An 18,394-nucleotide genomic window follows, 5' to 3' on the forward strand; every position below is an offset into this window, starting at 1 on the left:
TCAGAACTACCTGATATGTCCCCAAGAGTTTCAGCAAACCATGACCTCTAATGTCAGAACTGGGACTGCCAGAAGTCTTTGGAACTGGGTGGTATCTGCAGTGAGCTGGCAGGGAGAGAACAGAGTGTGACCCCAGCAGGGAGAGCAGTGTGGCAGCCAGGAGCGGAGCTGCCCGCGGCATCCTTCCAGCAGATGTTCTGCTCTCCAGCAAAACCAGGCATTTCAGAGCGCCCCAGCCCTGCCCAGGGATTGGATTTGATGCAACTGTGTTTAATTGGGAAGAAAATTCACAGCTTTGAAACATTCCTTTGTACAGTTCTTAAATAATTAGGTTACTTTTTTTATTTTTGGAAACCTGGCTTGAATGTCTTTGGAATATTATGTGGGAATGCAAATAATCCCACTCCTTTGATGCATAGTATCTTGAGATTTGTAGCATCTAAAATTTCATTGACATTTGGAGTCAGAAATTGTAGAGGAGAGGGTCACTGCAAGTACTTGATCTCATTGTCCAGTGAGTTCATCTTAAACAAATGCAAAGTTTGTGAAAGAGCAAACTTCAAAATTCATCAGTGATCTGCATTTTAGGAGGGATTTACTGTTCCAAGGTTCTGAAAAGTGGGAGCTGAAAGATTGTGACCTCATTTAAAGACTCCTTGCAGGAGTTTTGGTTCATTAAACTCCACTGCAAAGACCAAACAACCATCTTCCTGGTTTGCTATTTAAATTAGGCAACTATTACTTCAAGCTACCTGACCACCCAGTGGATCTGGGAAAAGCTGCTGTGCAGAAAAATGCAGTGATAATGAGAATAAATTATGTAAAAGTAATTAATTTGCAAACTCACCCTATTCTTTTTAATGCACAGAATTTTATTTTCTCTTTTAATGTCAGTAAATGCATTTCTACAGTCTCAAGGAAGCTTAGTTATAATTGTAACATTTTAGAAGGAACTTTCAACATCTGATGGAAAATGCAAGCTAAAATGTGGTTTGCCTGCAAAAGCTGCTGTAACCCTGTGGATTGTGTGTGGTTTTATCACATGATGCTTGCCTAGCCTAGGACATTGTTGTTTGTGTCAGAGATAAAGTGCAATTCTAGTTCACGAGCTCCTACTGAAGTCATATGATGATCATTCACATGTTCCAGCCATTGTGCACTGTGCTCAAGCCACAGATCCTCAGTAGCCATTAGCAAATCTACATATTGCAGGATTTCAACGAGCTCTCCACTGTGTCGAAAGGAGAGGATGTTGCTGTGTGTCAGGAAAGCAGAGGGCTGGGGGAAAGTGAACACTTCCCTCTGCCACAGAATTACTAATTTCTCTGCACATTTTTCCTTGAGGCTTTCTGTGGCAGCGGCTCTCTAAGGGAGGAGCAGTGAAGGCTGCCACATGGGGCTTTATAATCCTGGCCATTTTCTGCTGCTTTGCTAAACCTCACCCACAGTCAGGGCCAAATTTAAGTCATTTGTCCCTATAAAAGTAACCTGGACAACTTAGGACAGAGGCATAGGACTCCCATCCCTCCACAGCAGTAAGGCCAGTCATCTTTTTGAACAGCTTTTCGTGATTGTTGAGCAGCCATGGAGTTACTGATGTGTGCCTTGGCTATTTCACACTTTTCTTTATGCCTTTTCCTTAAAGGTGGAGACATGGTTTTGGAGGAAAGGGAAGCTCGTGGCAGGGAGCTGTGAGTCCAGAGATGAAGCTGTGACATGTAACAGCAGTTCTGTTTTCCCATCTGTCCCTTAAACCTTGCTTTCAGCATGGTTTGCTTGCAGCTTGCTCTTCTTGGTTTGGTGATTGTGTAGGAAATGGTAATTAAGAAAGTCTTAGGGCAGAGTTAGTGTGGAATTTTGAGCAGTGTAGACTGTTTCTGTCTCCTAGTGCTGCCCACCAGCAGATGTAAATAATGCCAACCTTACGTGGGTGTGCTGAAGTGTAATGAGTGTGTGAAAAATACATTGAGATCTTTAGGTGAAGGCAATGCCAGTGCTGGTGTAAACTGCATTAACTTGGTGGATGCTGATTCTGCTTGGGATGCTGGATTCTCAAGGGGAATCACAAATGTTTTTAAATAGTGAATGAAACATAGTGAAGCATCTCCCATGCCAGCGATCAATGATTCTCTGTATGTAGAGTGGACACAGATCCTGCCCATACTGTACATCAGTTTCAGCTCCATCTGGGCCCTCTAAACTCTGTTCTCTTCTGTGCTTTCTCTCTGAATCTCTATCGGAATTTACCTTTTGGACTGATTCTCCATAATTTTGTGAATCTTTTCTGGCTTCTCTCTAACACTGTATTTCTCAGCTTTGTCCATTTTCAGCCTCACAATTCTGTCATACAGAAAATGTAAGGAATGTGTCACCTCTGTGCCATTCTTGAGAAGGACTAGGGAGCTTAGACAGAGCTAGGGAGAGATCTGTGAAAAATAGGATATTTTCTCTCTACTTGCTTTTGTAACATGAATCTCCTGAATTCTGTGTTATTCTTGCTTGATAATTAATGGTGAGCTGCTCCTTCCTGTGTGCTTACACTCCTGTGTCATCTCCACTCTGGCAGGCACAGGGAGTAAGGTGGACACTGCCATCCTTCCTTTAAATTCTTTGGTAACATCCTCTCTCCTAATCCTGGGACTAACAAAATCTACTTAGGAAGATGGGGTTGTAGTGACCTGTTGGCTCCTGGCTAACTGGAAGTAAAAGAGCTCAGCTTTCCTTTGGACAGCCAGGCTGCAAGAGATATGGGTATATGTTCTATTACCTGTTTCCTGGGGCATGAACCTTTCAGCTGTTAAATATCTGACTTAAACAGGTAAATACAATGATGCTAACAGTGATTTCAGGTCATGGGTCTTAGTGCATCACATGTGTTGTCTTTGTTTCAGAAACTCTGCAGTGATGCTCAAGTTAGAGTTTTTGGGAAATGTTGCCAACTAAAGCCTGGAGGAGACAGCTCTTCTTCCTTGGATAGTTCAATCAATTCATCCTCCTCATTCTCTGATCCAAAAGAACAATGCCCAAAATACCAGGTGAGTCACTTTTTTTTTTTTTTTTTCCATAATGCACATCAAATGCTAACAGCAGGTGAGGCAGACTGTTTTAAAAACTTGAAATGAGAGGCTGGCAGTGGAGAGCAGTTTTCAGTCAGAACCAAGACTTTAGTTATGACTCAGGAATGTTTAACACTGTAGCTTTGGGTATTATCAAGTCTGAAACCAACCAGCTGCTTCTCTCGGGATGTGTCTTAAATGGCAGTGATTTCTCCAGGGCATTTGTTCCATTTTGTGACCCAGGTGATAACACATGTTTGGTGTGATCAGACTAGGCACAATTGTCTTGGTTTAAATGAAGTAGTTTATTTTATTGACAAATGCCAGGGAAATAACAGAGAGAGACATTGTCTATAGGGATAGTCTGTGTAACAGTTTTATAAGGGATTCAGTGCACTTGAGTTCCATTTTATATAAGAGATTTTGGCCATGAGAGTAGCTAGAGTCATCTGACACGGATATATTTTTGTCATCTCTCCTTCCACAGATCACAAGTGTTTTATATTAAGCCACCCTAAAATAGAACTAAGCCCTTTTCACTCTTTGTAATGAAGTAATTGTGTGTTTGAGGGAAGCTGCTATCTCCACAACCTGCTCTGGAGTACAATACTACTGATGTCTTAATCTCCCGTAGATAGAAATGAAGAACCTTCCAGTGCTGACTTTCCTACTGTCACGTTAACTCCTGCTATATTTGGCAAGCTGTGTATTCTTGTTTTCTCTTTCTCATCACACTCTTTTCCACAGTTTGGGTAAGGTGGCTGAAGATCTGTTTTCCGATCCTCCCTTCCTGGCAGGGCATTTAACTGCGGTTATGAAAGGAAGAGACGTTCCTGTCAGCAGCTCCCTTCCAGCACAAAGCAACCTCCTTTGTGCACTGTGTGCCCAAGAAAACACCATGCCCCCACTACCCAGAAACTGTCTCTCCTCCAGAGCAGGCTCTATGCAAACAATGCTCAGTGTTACTAAAGAAAATAAATTTTAGTGTTTGGCATGAGTGTATATTTTAAAGCTGTGGAAAGTTTTCCCTTTGAAGTCCCCATCTCCTCATGCGTATCACTCACTCAGAATCTTACCAAGTTGAACTGGAATCACAGTGGCTATGTGACTATGCCCACACACTTTCACCTGAAGTTGGTCTTCCACAGCATATTTGTTGTAAACTATATACTGCATTCATCAGACTCCTTCCAGGCTTCCCCAGCAAGTGAGCAGAGAGACAAAAACAGAAGAGTTCTTTAATGTGCAATAAAATTTAGTATTGGCTATGCAGAAGGGGCAGAGTAAGTTTGTCCAGACTTCACTCAGCCTGGCATTTCCTATGCTTTAACTGCTGTGTCTGTAACCTCAGAGGTCACCTATTGCATTTGCACTATTTATCTCTTGTTTGTTTTTTATAAGGTTATAAAATGGAAGTTCAAATAATTTAATACTGTGGGATTTTTAAAATACTCTTTTATGTTTTCTTGTTGAAATAAACTTTGATTATATATGAACAACTTTAATTGCAAGACGAAATACAGAGGTTTTGTTCCAGCCTTCCATATTTGTAGTTATGTCCCATATTTAACATTTATTTCTTTATTGCATTTTTAATTTACAGATATACCTAGTTATTGACAGATCGATCTGTACAATAAGGGGAGTATTAAAAGTTGTAAATATGTTCATAAATCTAACTTCCAAATCATGCAAATGATTCTACCTCTAATATGCTAATGTGCAATCATAAACACTTGTATATATTTTATGATCAGTTTTTATGGGAGCTCTAAACTGTGACCTGAGGAGTTGGTTTGTGTCCAGGCTGTCAGCGCCGCAGGTTGTGCCCTTTTTGCCAGATGCTCCTTGGCTACTTTTTGTTTTGAGTTTTTAATATTTAACCCCTTTCCCCAGTTGGTTGCACTCTGATTTGGTCTTGAGTAATCTGTATTTTGCAGCATTAGAGGCCCAAAGAGTTGAGCTGTAACAGTGATTCCATACTGAATGCATTAAATAAGTGTCTTTGGTTATGCATGGTACAATTATTGTTATTAAGTGTAGATGAAATGCCAGACTGAACAGGCCATGGGCTCATCTTATCACGTTCTTTGCCTTCAGCAGGGCTTGTCTGTCTTTCAGAGGAAAGGGAAACCCCTATAATTAAATTTGAAAGCAGCTGATTTTCACTTAATTTGGTTGTCTGGCAAAGAAAATCAATACTTTAAGATAAAGTATTTTTACTGAGCTTTAGAATTATATTTTCACAACAGCAGAAAGCTGAAATCAAAACCAACCATCAAGGGCTTGACATTTAATCAGAATTGTGTCCTTCATTTGGAGCTCTGCAACAGATTTAAAAACAACAATCATAGTGTGAGGCTGTAGTAATTTGCAGTGTTCTTAAGTCAGGATTTTGTGATGCTGGCAAACCTGTTATTTCCTGGAGTCATTAACATCTATGCTGAGATTTCAGCTGCTGGGTCATACTGACTGCTTTTAAATTCTAGTTTTTCCAGTACTGCCTACAGTGCACCTGAGCAGTGGGATGTCCTGGGAGGCAGAGGTGGAAATTTCACTGAGGCTCAGCTAATGATCAGCTTTTGCCCTGTCGTTGAACACTTTCAAACCTTGGAGTTGTACCCTCATTTTTACAGTTGTGGATTCTGCTTTCAGTCATCCCCTCTCCTTGCAGGGACAGATTTCAGAGGTTAAAAGTATGGCTGTTAAAAGTATCATCAGCTTAATTGACAGTGCTTGAGAAGAGCTAAAAATTGAGAAATGTTGTAAATGTGTTGCCTTTTGGCTGATAAGCATTTCCTTATTCCTGCCCTTTTTCTGTGGGCTGGTGTGAGCAGAAACACTGAGTGGGATGTTCACAGCTATTCATGCTCCTGTTTGGGGTCTGTGGTGGGGACACCCTGTCCTTGGTTGTGCTCCAGGCTCACTGTCTGACACTGGCACAGGTTGCCCAGAGAACAGGAACTATGGCTGCCCTACCCCTGGAAATGTTCAAGACCAGGCTGGACAGGGCTTGGAGCAACCTGGGCTAGTGGAAGGTGTCTGTGCCCATGGCAGGGGGTGGAACTGGACGAGCTTCGAGGTCCCTTCCAGCCCAAACCATTCTGTCATTCTGTATTTCAGTCCTGTGCAGAATACATGGCTGTTCAGGATACTGGCTGTCCAGAGCTTGGATAAGGAATGTGGAGATGCATCTTATATGGATGAGCATCTTCCAGCAGGGTTGTTTCTGTGAGTGGTTTAAGGGATCTTTTAGAAGGATTACTCCAGGGAATGGAGTAATTACATGCTATCACACACCTTGAAGGAAACGTGTTGCTCTTTTGCACAGTGCCAAACTTCCTCACCTGAGAACTGGCTGAGCTCTGTTAGTGAGTGATCACCACATTTTAAATTATTCAGGGCAAGGTGCAAGTGGAGACCCAGCACTAATACTCTCCTAGCCTAGAGGTGAAACAGCCCTGGACAAAGGGACAGTAATCACAGTCATTGGAAATACACAAATAAGAAGTCTGTCAGCAGAGCAGTTGTCTCCAGTTGATTGCCCTGAGTAATTTTTTAATTTTAGGGTTTTGTTTGCAAAATTTGCCCTAGCCTATGATGTAGCATAGTGACATTGCTCCTTGGTATTTAGCCTGTGTGCCTTACAGCAAGCTCCTGCCACCAGAGAAGCAGGAATTGCACCACTTTAGCTTGGCATCATGATGCTGCAGCTCTTTCCTGGTGCCATCACAGAAACACCAGGGAGAGATTCATCCCATATAAAATATCATCCATGGATAAGTGATGAATCAGTCTTTGTCAAGTAAACATTGGTCCAGTTTGGCTCCATTGCACAGTCAAACATCTCCAGTGAGCTGGTGATTCTTCTTGTCAAGGAAGAACAAGGTTTAGGCTTAATTCAGTAAGGTGTGTTAACACATTCTTAAAACTTTAGTCCCCTGGCTCAGGGCTGTTGGAATCTGCTTCCTCTCACCTAGGTGGGCTTGGTTTGTTGCATGGTTTTAGTGGTTGAGCTCATCGCCAGTGTGAAGATCACTTTCTCTGTTAGCATTATCTTGATTATAACTTAGCATGTTCAACAGTGTTCCAGCAAGGTACTTTGCATATTTATCTTTAAATAAGGAATATTTTCTCTCTTGTATGCTGCCTTAGTGAAACTGTTCCTGTAAAATGCTTAAAACTAAATGTTGGTGGGGTTTTTTTCCCACAGAGTTCTCGGTGCTCCTCAGATGCCAACATGCTTGGAGAGATGATGTTTGGCTCTGTGGCCATGAGCTACAAGGGCTCCACATTGAAAATTCATCAGATCCGGTAAGATTAACTTTTTGCTGCTGGTGTTTTCAGAAGACTCACTCCTTAGTGCTGATAAATAATGAATTGAATGGCACAAGTGCAGAGTAAAAGGGATTTCTGTGTTTGCTTTAAAGTCAGTCTGATGTCATTTTTGAAATAAAAGGCTGTTATGCCGTGCTAAGGTCAGTAAAATCTGGAGGGCTGTGAAATGGGCTGTCTTGGCACTGACTGCCATCTTCCCTCCTGTTCCCCAGCTCCCCTCCCCAGCTCATGCTCAGCAAGGTGTTCACAGCTCGCACGGGAAGCAGCATCTACGGCAGTCTGAACACGTGAGTCCACTGCATTTCCTAGCTATTGCACAGAAGCAGATGAATGTAAAAGCACACAGGACTTTCTTTGGACCCTCTAGAGTCTTTCTCTAAAAGAATAACTCCTTGCTACATCCTTTCAGTAGTGTCTTCACCTTTCCCTCATGGCCGTCTTCACCTCAGTTGGCTCTAAGGGAATGAATGAACCATTCCTTCCATGCTGGGATGGTGAAGCTTGATACTGTAAGGTACAAAAGTACCTGCCTGCAACTTGAGGGATTCAGTCCAATTTGAAGAAAAAGGTGTTAAAAAAAAATCTGGCTTCAGAGGGTTCCATGTTAAGTTTTCTGTTATTAAGTGGCCCACCTGAGGATGTGCCTTAGGCTCTGAAAGCTTTTTCTAGTGGAAGCCTGTGTCAAGTAAACGTTGGTCCAATTTGGCTCCATTGCACAGTCTAACATCTCCAGTGAACTGGTGATTCTTCTTGTCAAGGAGGAACAAGGTTTAGGACCTCATCGGTCCATTTGGGTATAATGAGCAAGCTCTCTATTCTACTGAAATGCAAATCACTTGTTTTGTTGTCTGTTTTGTTTGTTACAGGTTGCAGGATAGTCTTGAGTTCATTAATCAAGACAGCAATACATTAAAGCCTGACCACAGTACAATTATGAATGGACTTCTTGGGAATATAGGTAATTTCAAACAGATTTTATTTGCTGATATCTTTAATTGAGTAATCATAGACTCTAGAATATGCAAATATTTTAAATAGAATAAAAATTTTTAAAAGCTGAAGATGTAATAGAAAATTAATGCTGATGGAGCTTGAAGGAGAATAAATTTTGGACTGTTCAGGAAGTCGCAGTCATTCAGTATACACAGCTGCATATGTGTATATAAAATGCATAACAGAAATATTTATATATACTTAAGTTCAAATACAGAAAATGTTGGAAAATAACATTCTGTAGAAATTCCTGAACAGCATATCTCTGATCAAGCAGGATTGATTCTGCCTGGTTCAGTTCCCTGGTTTTATTGTCATTAATAATTCTCATTCTGCTCTGTACTCTGCCCACCTGAGCACGTGTCCTGTACGAGTCTCAGTTAACCTTGCACAGCTGTGCTGCAGCTTTGGATCAGATTAGACACAATATCCTTGTGCTCTCTCCTCTGGCTGACCATGGGAGCTAAGCAGTCTTGAGAAACCATCTGGCACCTCAGTTCTCAGCTTCCCTGGAAGAGCTGTGGGTGGAGGCTCCATGAATGTTAGATAACAAAGGTCTTGGCTTTTCCTTTTGGGAACAGTTGAGTTGACGGGACTGGACTTCAGTGCTTGGTCATCCAGCACAGCAGCCTGATCTATGGCTCTGCAGCACGTCCTCCCTTTCCCTTTGTTTTGATTGTTGACTTTCCAAGCAAATGCCTGTTGTAGGTGGTATAAGGGGCTTATTTTCACAATTATTTCCAGGATATTGCTGTATGTAAAATATACGTTTATAGGGTTGGAAGTAAGGAGTATATTTGATGACTGTGTTACTCTTAAATGGGTTTCTGACTTTGATGTGGTCCTTGGGGGTGTTTACTGCTTTCCTTCACACTGGCTTTGCTAAGACTGTGCCCAAGCATGGGCTTAAATGCTTCTCAAGCTCATGAGCTGTATACCTCATTAAAATAATTTGCAGTAGTCCATTGGTAAGGGAAACCAATTAAGGTTGTAAGAACCTGTTATCTGTTAAAGGCTTCCTGAATTCACTAAGTCAGGAAAGTTAAAAAAATGGCATTTTTCTTAATATTCAGTAGTCCTTTCAGACTTCAGTTGTGATTTTCACAGTGAATGAGGTGCCTGATCTAAGAGAGAGGAGATCACCTTCATCTACTGTTAGGGTTTGCTGTGGCTTGTGCTTGGCAGAAGTTTGCTGTATCATTAGAGTGATCTAAACTGATATGATGGAGTGATCTAACTGATAATGTAGCACTTAGGCATGGAGTGATTCAGGTGTAGCCAGTGCCACCTGTTCACCTGTGTCCAGCTGTGAGGTGACGATGGTGACTGCCCCTGAACTGAGCAGGAGGTGTGGGCACCTTGGAGCAAGGGTGTGTGGCAAGAGGCACGCAGTTGCCAGCAAGAAGAGGATGCTGAAATTTTCTTTGTGATTGAGCTGCACAGGTTTTCAACAGTGTTTGTTTGCAGTTCCCTTTTGAGCACAGAGGGAACCCTGGGTAAAGTAGGGAGAGGAGTTAATCTGTAACTGCAGCATTTCCAACAACAGCGCTCAGCAGCAGAGACTGCTTCTGACTCACATGTGACAGGAGGAGGGTCTATGTGTTTTGGCTGGGAACTGTTTACAAGGTGCTTTTCTCACATGTGCTGGTGAAAAAAAAAACAACAAAGCAACCCTGGTCATGTGTTCCCTTTAATGGCTGGAGGCCTAAGAGGATGGAAGGGAGCTTTGAGGTGCAGCCTTTGAGTTTTTTATAATCAGAAAACATTGGCTTCAAATTGAAGAGAGGGACTGGCAATTAACTCCTTAAAAATACTTATGTGTTTTTTCTGGCTTTGTGTACAGTAAATACACTGTTTCACTGATATATCTATAGTCTAGTATTACTTTTAGAATGAACTACTGATACTGCTAACATTTATTTTTTATGTGATCATTTCACTCAACTTATGTACTGACTATTCTCAGAACTACTTCAGCCTATAATTTTCTGTTGTTTCTACTAAGAAGAATTCCTGCCTTCTCTCTCCCCCTTCTCCTTCTCTTCAGAAGCAGTGTTCCCAGCCACCCCACCAGTGTGAATGTTAAAACAAACATTATACTCTGTGATGAATCTCCTGTCTGTGGTCAAGTTGGGCCTTAAGCCTGCATAAATTAATCATTTTTCAACCTTAGGAAAAAAAAAAAAAAAAAAAAAAAGTCCTTTTGAAAAGCCCTCCCATCCTTGTATGGGAGACAGTGGAAAGCTGGATCTATTATTTTAATCTGTAAATACTGTATAGCCCAGCTGTGAGACTCATCCTCGCATCAGCGTTCTGGTGAAGCCTCAGAGCTGTTCTCCTGCCTGTGTTACTCTGCATTTATGTTGGCTCAAACCTTCTCCCTGCCCTGGCCCCCTCCCTATGGACTGTTCTGCTTTACTAACCTCATTCTCTGATGTGTATTTTACGTTTTGCCATGTAGGTCTTTCCCAGCTTTGCAGCCCCAGGCGGGCATTCTCAGAGCAAGGTCCGCTCCGCCTCATCCGGAGCGCCTCTTTCTTTGCAGGTTTGCTGTGTGCTGTGTGCTGTGCTGTGGGGCTAGTCTAGCTGGGGTGACAAACTGTGTGGATTTGTAGTTTAGCCCTGCAAATAAGATCTCATCTTTAAAAAAAAAAAGAAAAAAAATGGACAGTGGCGTTTGCTCCCTTACCTTGCCAGATACATTCCTTAAATCCCCGGAGGACATAAGGCATTTAATAGTCCTCTTTGGGATTGTCTGTGTTGTTTTGTTTTGGAAACTTAAATATTTAAATATGGAATTAATATTTATGGGGATAATATTTCACAATGATGTCAAGCTATTTTGATCTGGATTGGTTTCAACCAAACTGTAAAAATCAGAGGTAAATTTGATTCGTTCGAAATGAACATTTCTTGCTTTTAGTGGCTGGGTCTTATTTTCATGGCTGAGTAGCTTTATTTCACACACATATTTGTAAATATATATCACATTTAAAGACAATTGAGCCTGACACACCTTTGATCTTGTCTATATGCAGACTGTGAATCTGGACAGCTTACAGCTTAGTTGAACAACCAATGCACTGCTCATAATTTAAAAATACCAATTTATTCAAGACAGCATTCTAAATTCTTTTTAAAATGCATATATAATACCTGAGAAAGCTGGTATAAGAATGAAGTTGTGTTTATTTTGAGTTTTGGTGGAGTTTTATGTATACACCAAGAACTACAAGTGTGACCAGCATCCTCTTGGTGCAATAAAATTTTATTGAAAATTATCTGTGGAAAGAAACAAAATCCTAGTTTTACTAAAATAGGTTTGTGGACTTGAGAAAAACACATATAGGCTTCTCAGGTAAGTGTTTTGGTTTGTTCAGCTAAGCAGCCTTTCTTGGTGATGGCCTTGTGCAGTGCTGTTGATCTGAATTAATGAGCATGTTTTTGTTTCATTAATTACATGGAGATCTGCAAACAAGAAAGGAACTGTACGTTCCCCTGCTAATTGGTATTCCTTGTTTTACAGTTCATAGCAACCCTATGGATATGCCTGGGAGGGAGCAGAATGAGGACAGAGACAGCGGTATAGCAAGATCTGGTAATGGCAGTTCCATGTGTTAACACTATAAACTCCAAAAATATTCAGTAATATTTGTCATGGGATCTCTGCACATCATGTGGTAGTGCTGAAATGGGATTGTTCTGGTTTGCTCTAACTGACATGGGTGACACTTCTCTAAACACCTCCAGATAGTGCAGGTGTCGAGGGTTTGTATTGGGCACCTCAGTGACCTGACAGCAGTAGCTTTTATTAAAGCAAGCTGCAAATATGCAAGGCAGATTAAATATTGAAATGAGCTTGCAGCATTTCTAAACAATGCTTGCTGTCATCTCCTTTCCAAATTCAAGAGGCCAGGTTGGATGGGGCTTGGAGCAACCTGGTCTAGTGGAAGGTGTCCCTGCCCATGGCAGGGGATGGAATGAGATGAGCTTTAATGTCCCTTCCAACCCAAACCATTCCGTGATTCTGTGTTTCTATAATGGTAATGTTAAAACACAAATTGGCCTCAACAACACCCCTTTCCTCCCTCCTAATTCAGGATGTTGGACACTTGGGTTAGGATTGTAAGGGCTGTTAAAGATTGTAAGCTTTCCTCAAGGAATTTATTTCCTGATACTCAGGTTGCTGAGCAAGGTGCATCCTGTGCATTGCCTAATATGTAAATCAGCAGGACTGTCCCACCCTTGTCATGCTTGTATGGCTTGTTAATGTCATTATAAACTGGTTATTTTTTATATTAGAAACATTGATAAGCAAAAGAGAAGGCAACTTGAGAAGCAGCACCAGTATATCTCGAGGGACTTCGTTTAGTTGCTGGTGTTGTATTCCAAATGCTCTTTCTTCTGGAGAGATTGTTATTCCTCTTTTTCTTGCAGCATCTCTCAGCAGTCTGCTCATCACTCCGTTTCCATCTCCGGGCTCCTCGTTTAACAAGAGCTGTGCCAGCAGCTACCAGCGGCGTTGGCGTCGCAGCCAGACGACCAGCCTGGAGAACGGGGTCTTCCCTCGGTGGTGAGCTGAAATGCTGCCCATGCACTGCTGTCAGCTTCATTCTGCTCTTGCATATATATGTACATCTGCTCTTGCTGATGCTTTTGGTGGGGTATTTACAGAGGTGTAAGTCAGGCTGATCTTTTTTAGTCTCTGCTTTCCTCGTGGCATTCATTGTTTTTTCACTAACTGGAAAGCGTTCAGCAACATGTAAATCTGTAGGCTGTGTTTCTGAGGATAAGAAGCCCTAAAATCCTACTCAAAACACAAATTCTTGGCAGGAGTGGGAGAGAACTAGAATACCATATTCTGATCATACAAACACTTTGAATCTGGTTCCAGACTTTTGTGATTGCAGAATCAATTAATAGCTGTTTGTAAAAAACCATAAAGGGGTTGTTATCAAAGATGATGATTTGACAATACATGCAAGCAAAAGGTGTTTGTTGAAGTTAAATGTTGAAGAACTGACTTACACAGGAAACCAAGGTACAACTTTATGCAGTGGATTACATTAACTTTCCCTTTTGTTGATGTTCCAAGGTCCATGGATGAAAGCTTCAACTTGTCAGATGACAGCTCTGGTCAAAACCCAGGAATTGTAAGGAAGAAAAAGATAGCAATTGGGGTTATTTTTTCACTCTCAAGAGATGAAGATGAAAACAACAAGTTTAACGAGTTCTTTTTTTCACACTTCCCTCTTTTTGAGAGTCACATGAACAAACTGAAGAGTGCAATAGAACAGGTAAACACAGTTGCTTTGGCTTCTTACACTTGCACTGCTGTGTGTTCTCCCAGCCCTGACAGATTAATTTCTAACTCCTAGTGCTAGTTACAAAAGTGAGATCAACTTGATGTTGGGTGTGGGAATTGCATCACTGCAGTTAAAACTCTGACCCCTTTTATGCCTTGAATGGTGAAAAGTACAAAAGAGGCAGAAGCTGCCTCACCTGTCTTCCCTCAGACAGGAAAGTTGGCACTTGGACCATTCACTTTATCACTTAAAAAGTTATTTGCATGACCAGTTGAATGAAAGATAAAGTTAAACACATGACTTGGTTTTCCATTTTCTGTGCTTCTGTAGCTCTGTGTTACTTATCTGTTTAATGATTGTTTTCAAGGCCATGAAAATGAGTCGGAGATCAGCTGATGCCAGCCAGCGGAGTTTGGCATATAACAGAATTGTGGATGCCCTAAATGAGTTCAGGTGAGCCCTGTGTCTCTTATCTTTCCTGTCTCTTTCTTCAAAAGCACTTGAGCCTATTTTAGAAGGATCTTCTTAGTGCAGGATAAGTAATTAAAAATGTCTAAAGTCTTATGCAAAAGTTAGTAAAACAAAGGACTGGTGATACCAAGCCATTCTAATTTGTCTGAGTTCTTGGATTTTTCCAGGTGTGTGTCCACCAGTCCTGTGTGAGCAGGACACAGATGTTCAAGGTTTTCCATGCTTTAGGTGATAAGGAAGCTCCCAGTGACCTCTTAAATGGTCCTTAGTGGCATTGCAAAGCCCTGTTAGGGAAAGCCTCCTCTAGTGTGTATTGTCTTGATGTAAAGCTCACCCCTCTCTAAGCTGTGCTCTAAAGGCATTTCAGAAAAACAGCTAGGAAGAGGGAGAGCTGTCTTTTCTCACAGTAAGATGCAGTGCTGTAATCTCTGGCTATTGGTACCTGCAGAGCCTCTCTGTTCAACAGTTACTATACAAAGTAACACGGATAAGCACTTCCCTGGCATTTAGCTGTATTTTCTTTCCATAGTTGAAGTCATGGAGAGGGAGTTAAGATGAAATCCATCTATTCTGAGTGATTCATCTCCTCTCACATGGGAGTGGCAGGGTGCTTCCTTTTACAACCACTGTAGAGCTACGTTTTAGAGACTTTATTGAAGACAGTGCTCTGATGTTATAAAAAGAAATTTCTGACATCAGGATGTATTTTACTGAACAGAGAAGGATCCTGAGCGCTCACCTATTTTTCTACAATTCCACTTCCTACCTGAATGCCATGGATTAGGTAGTGCTGCAGGATGAAGGCACAGTGTATTTTGAATTTTTTTAGAAACTCACCTCCAGGCAGTCACAAAGAAAGGCAGAGGATATGTCCTGTAGGGACATAAGGCAGAAAAGAGGGAGCACGTGGGCCTGCGGTGAGAGGTGGATGGGATGAGCTGTGCCAAGAGAGGGAGCAGAGGGAGCTCATGACTGCTCTGGAGCCACTGATCCTGCCCAGGGGCCTGAGACAAGTTCAGCAACTCGCAGCAGCCACAATGATTCCTCCACTCCCACAGCTCTGCTCTGCCTCTCCTCCCAGGTCTCTTCCTGAGCCATTTCTGTGCCTTCCCACCCTCTGTTAACACCAGCTCCCCAGCTGTTTTCCAAACCTTCCCCCCAAAACGTTCCCTCTCAAGATATATGCAGCGGACTTTGTCCTTTTCTCCTTTGTCCTTCCAAGTTAAACAGTTCCAGAGGGCTGGGGAGGGGCACCTATCCCAAGTCAAAACTAGGGAAAAAAAAGCCCTGAAAACACAGGCCAAATCCCCTGTGCCGTGTGCTGGCTTTTCCTCCTGGAGGGGCTCTCAGCAGTGCTGAGCTGGGATGGGATGGGGTGAGGAAGGCTGCTGTGGTCAGGCTGAGGAGGAAAGCACTGTCCCAGTGGACATGGATGGATTGGCAGCTCCCACCAGGAGCTGGGATCATTCCCATGACGTGGCCATTGCATAACCAGCACTTGGAGCATGTAACCACCAGTTTTATGCAGAGGTTTCCATGGTGATATAAATATTGCTCTTTAATAGTGTAATGAAGTAAATTAAATCCAGTTTAATTTCATAGAAATTAATTTCCTGGGGCAGCAGCCTTTGGCAATTTTGGGCTTTGTTGGGGTTTTTTAAGGGATTGCATTCTGAGGTGGGCAACAGCTGGTGCCCCCAGACTAGGCAGGGTCCTTGTGCCCCTGTGACATGCAAAAGAGCATGTTTCATCCTCATTTCTATGACATGCAAGACCCCTTTGCTTTTCAAAGCAATGCAGGATGTGTCTGGTAAGAAGAGAGAGGTATATTTAAATACCAAAGGCTGGATACAAAGATGCTTTGGCACAGGTTCAGCAAACCCATTTAGGACACTATTATCTCTTTAGGTGTCTGCTTTCCCACTGAAGTCACGGGGAAGTCAGGAGACGAGTCCTTTGGTGAACCTGAGACTTATGTTGATTCCTGTCCTCTTAGCAAATTGTGCTGGAGGGAAGAAGGGTGCTGACTTCAGTGGGTTGGCGATTCTAAAATGTAATCCTGTTGCTGGTTTAACTCATTGCAGTCTGGTTGGTTTTAAGAAGAATATTTTGTTTGTTTGTTTTTCTTTAAACCCCCCAGATTTTCAGAGGTACTCAGGAGTAGCTGATGTGCACTTGTCTGGTGATTAGAATAACCTCAGATCAGTGCCCTGCTGATCAGGGAAGGTAGCATGCCACCCCAGAGTCCCCCTCTGCAGGGAACGGGCTGTAAGCTGTAGGTCACTCCACTGCCTGCAGAAAGGGAGCTGGGTCAGCAGGCATTTACCTGCTGGTAGTGAAGGGGGAGAAGTCAGCAAATCAGGGCCTTCCTTTACACTTTTTGTCTTATCTGGGGAATAACAAAGCTGCCTTCTCTCAAAGGCCCAGGCTGCCTCTCCAAATGGAGGCTGTTGATAAATTTGCCATCGGTTTGGTGCCCAGCTCCAGGCCTACCTTTGCATCATTAGTCACTTTACAGCAATTTTTAATTTTCTAAAGCACTGATGGGTTTAGCTATTAACACTTGACTTAGAGGCTTAGAATTCTCTGTGGACATCAGCTGTGCAGACACATGACTTATGAAATAAGCTACTGTACTTGCATAAACATTTCAGCTCCCCTGGTCCCTGAAGCCAACACAGCATATTGATAACACAGATTATGCATCTGACTAATACCTGTGTGGCACAAATGCAGGCTGGCAAGGAAACACTGATCTCAGGGCCTGGGGAAACACCTCTTTGCTTTCTGGCAGACAGATTTGATCCTATTTTCTGCCAGTAATTTTTAAGCAGCTTATGCTGCTGTGAACTGAGTGGTGCGTTGTGCTCAGTGGTGCCAGCATGGGCACTGAGTTGTGGGGGAGCCCTGCTCCTGCATTCCTTGCAGTGGGGATTGCCATTGTTTTGTTTTGCCTTTTTAAGTAAAAATCATCTTTGGAAGGAAGGAATGAGGATAGGGAACAAATGCATCTGAATTAAGCTTTATAAACCACTGATTATTTTATTTCTTTGCCATTATGTTGTGGCTCCTAAATAGCAGAGCAGCTCTGGGGGCACAGTGCTGAGAGTTGGAGTGTTTTCCTTGGGGAGGAAGGGGGCTGCAGCAGGATACTTCAATCCATGAGGAGCTGTCTGGCTCCTTAGTTTTGTACAGCACCAGGGAAAGATGTCTTGGCCTGGTAATAAAAATTGGTACTGAAATCAAGGCCAAAGGCCAGGGTGGTTTGGGGATGTATGTGGGTGAGGGTGAAGCAGGGAGCAGCTGTGCAGTGGTGTCTGGGAGCAGGCTGCTCACTGTGGTGCCATCCGTGCCCATGGGGCAGGCAGACCCCAGAGGAATTGGGGTGGGGTTTGCTCAGGGCTTCCTTTTCACTTGGCCAGGCTGGGCTTCCTTGGCTCTCAAACCCTGTGAGATGTGAAGGTGTTTCCTGAGGGGCTCCTCTGGCCCCTGTGCTTAGTCCTGCATTTCTGGGGCCAAGGTGCCCGGAAGCTCCAGGCTGGAGTTCAGCCTCCCAGAGGCGTTTCCAAATATAAACCAATTTAAATGTACTGGAACCCTCAAAAGAGCAGAGTCTCTCATTAGCTGAGCTTTCTCTCACATGCTGGTGTGTGTGGGGAGGGAGGGGAGGGAGTACTGCTGCAGATGGCCAGGAGGAGAGGGGCCAATTGGGTTTTTAACGATTGTTATTTTTAAAATCCAGTTAACATCCCTGTAGTGTTTGAGGAGGGTTTCTTCGTGTTGTTTTTTTGTTTTGTTTTCGTTTTTGCCCTTTGCTGTCTGGCAGGAGAGCACTTCCCTGGGCGTTGGAAGAGCTGGGAAGCAGTTAATCCTTGCCCTTGGTCTCTGTGCCATTGCTGCCTTCGCTGGCATGGAGGGTTCCCTGCACTGCAGTCACATGCCTGCTGGCCACCTGCCAGGGCAATCTGATCTGGCTTGGAGGAAACACTATCAGCTGCAGATGCAGCCAGGGTTACCAGAATAGTAAATAACGAATCACAAGACTCGGGCTATCTTTTCAACGAAAACAAGTATTTTAATATGTTGTTTTTAGTATAGAAGTAGTTTCCTTTTTCAAAACAACCGAGCTGCAAAAGGCTTGGCTTGGGTTAGTTTGCATAGGATGGAGAAATAAGCTGTATTTTATGTTAAGTTGGCTGTTTATCTTCAGCTTCTCAGGTCAGCTGTGTC

At 42.8% G+C, this 18,394-nt stretch overlaps 1 protein-coding gene across 3 annotated transcripts in view; it reads left to right on the top strand.

Moving 5' to 3' along the window:
- The window catches only part of FNIP1 (folliculin interacting protein 1), a 65,212-nt gene that overhangs the window by 33,988 nt on the left and 12,830 nt on the right, over positions 1-18,394 (top strand). For 2 of the 3 annotated variants that reach the window (XM_066329011.1, XM_066329012.1), the window contains exons 3-11: positions 2,892-3,035; positions 7,270-7,370; positions 7,607-7,681; positions 8,261-8,352; positions 10,849-10,932; positions 11,914-11,985; positions 12,825-12,960; positions 13,483-13,684; positions 14,061-14,146. In XM_066329011.1, the coding sequence (XP_066185108.1) occupies positions 2,892-3,035; positions 7,270-7,370; positions 7,607-7,681; positions 8,261-8,352; positions 10,849-10,932; positions 11,914-11,985; positions 12,825-12,960; positions 13,483-13,684; positions 14,061-14,146 (992 nt within the window). The remainder of the gene's footprint in view (positions 1-2,891; positions 3,036-7,269; positions 7,371-7,606; positions 7,682-8,260; positions 8,353-10,848; positions 10,933-11,913; positions 11,986-12,824; positions 12,961-13,482; positions 13,685-14,060; positions 14,147-18,394) is intronic. The other variant, XM_066329014.1, reaches the window with a different exon arrangement.

Source organism: Sylvia atricapilla, chromosome 14 (genome assembly GCF_009819655.1).
Source record: "Sylvia atricapilla isolate bSylAtr1 chromosome 14, bSylAtr1.pri, whole genome shotgun sequence".
NCBI classification, from domain to species: Eukaryota; Metazoa; Chordata; class Aves; order Passeriformes; family Sylviidae; genus Sylvia; species Sylvia atricapilla.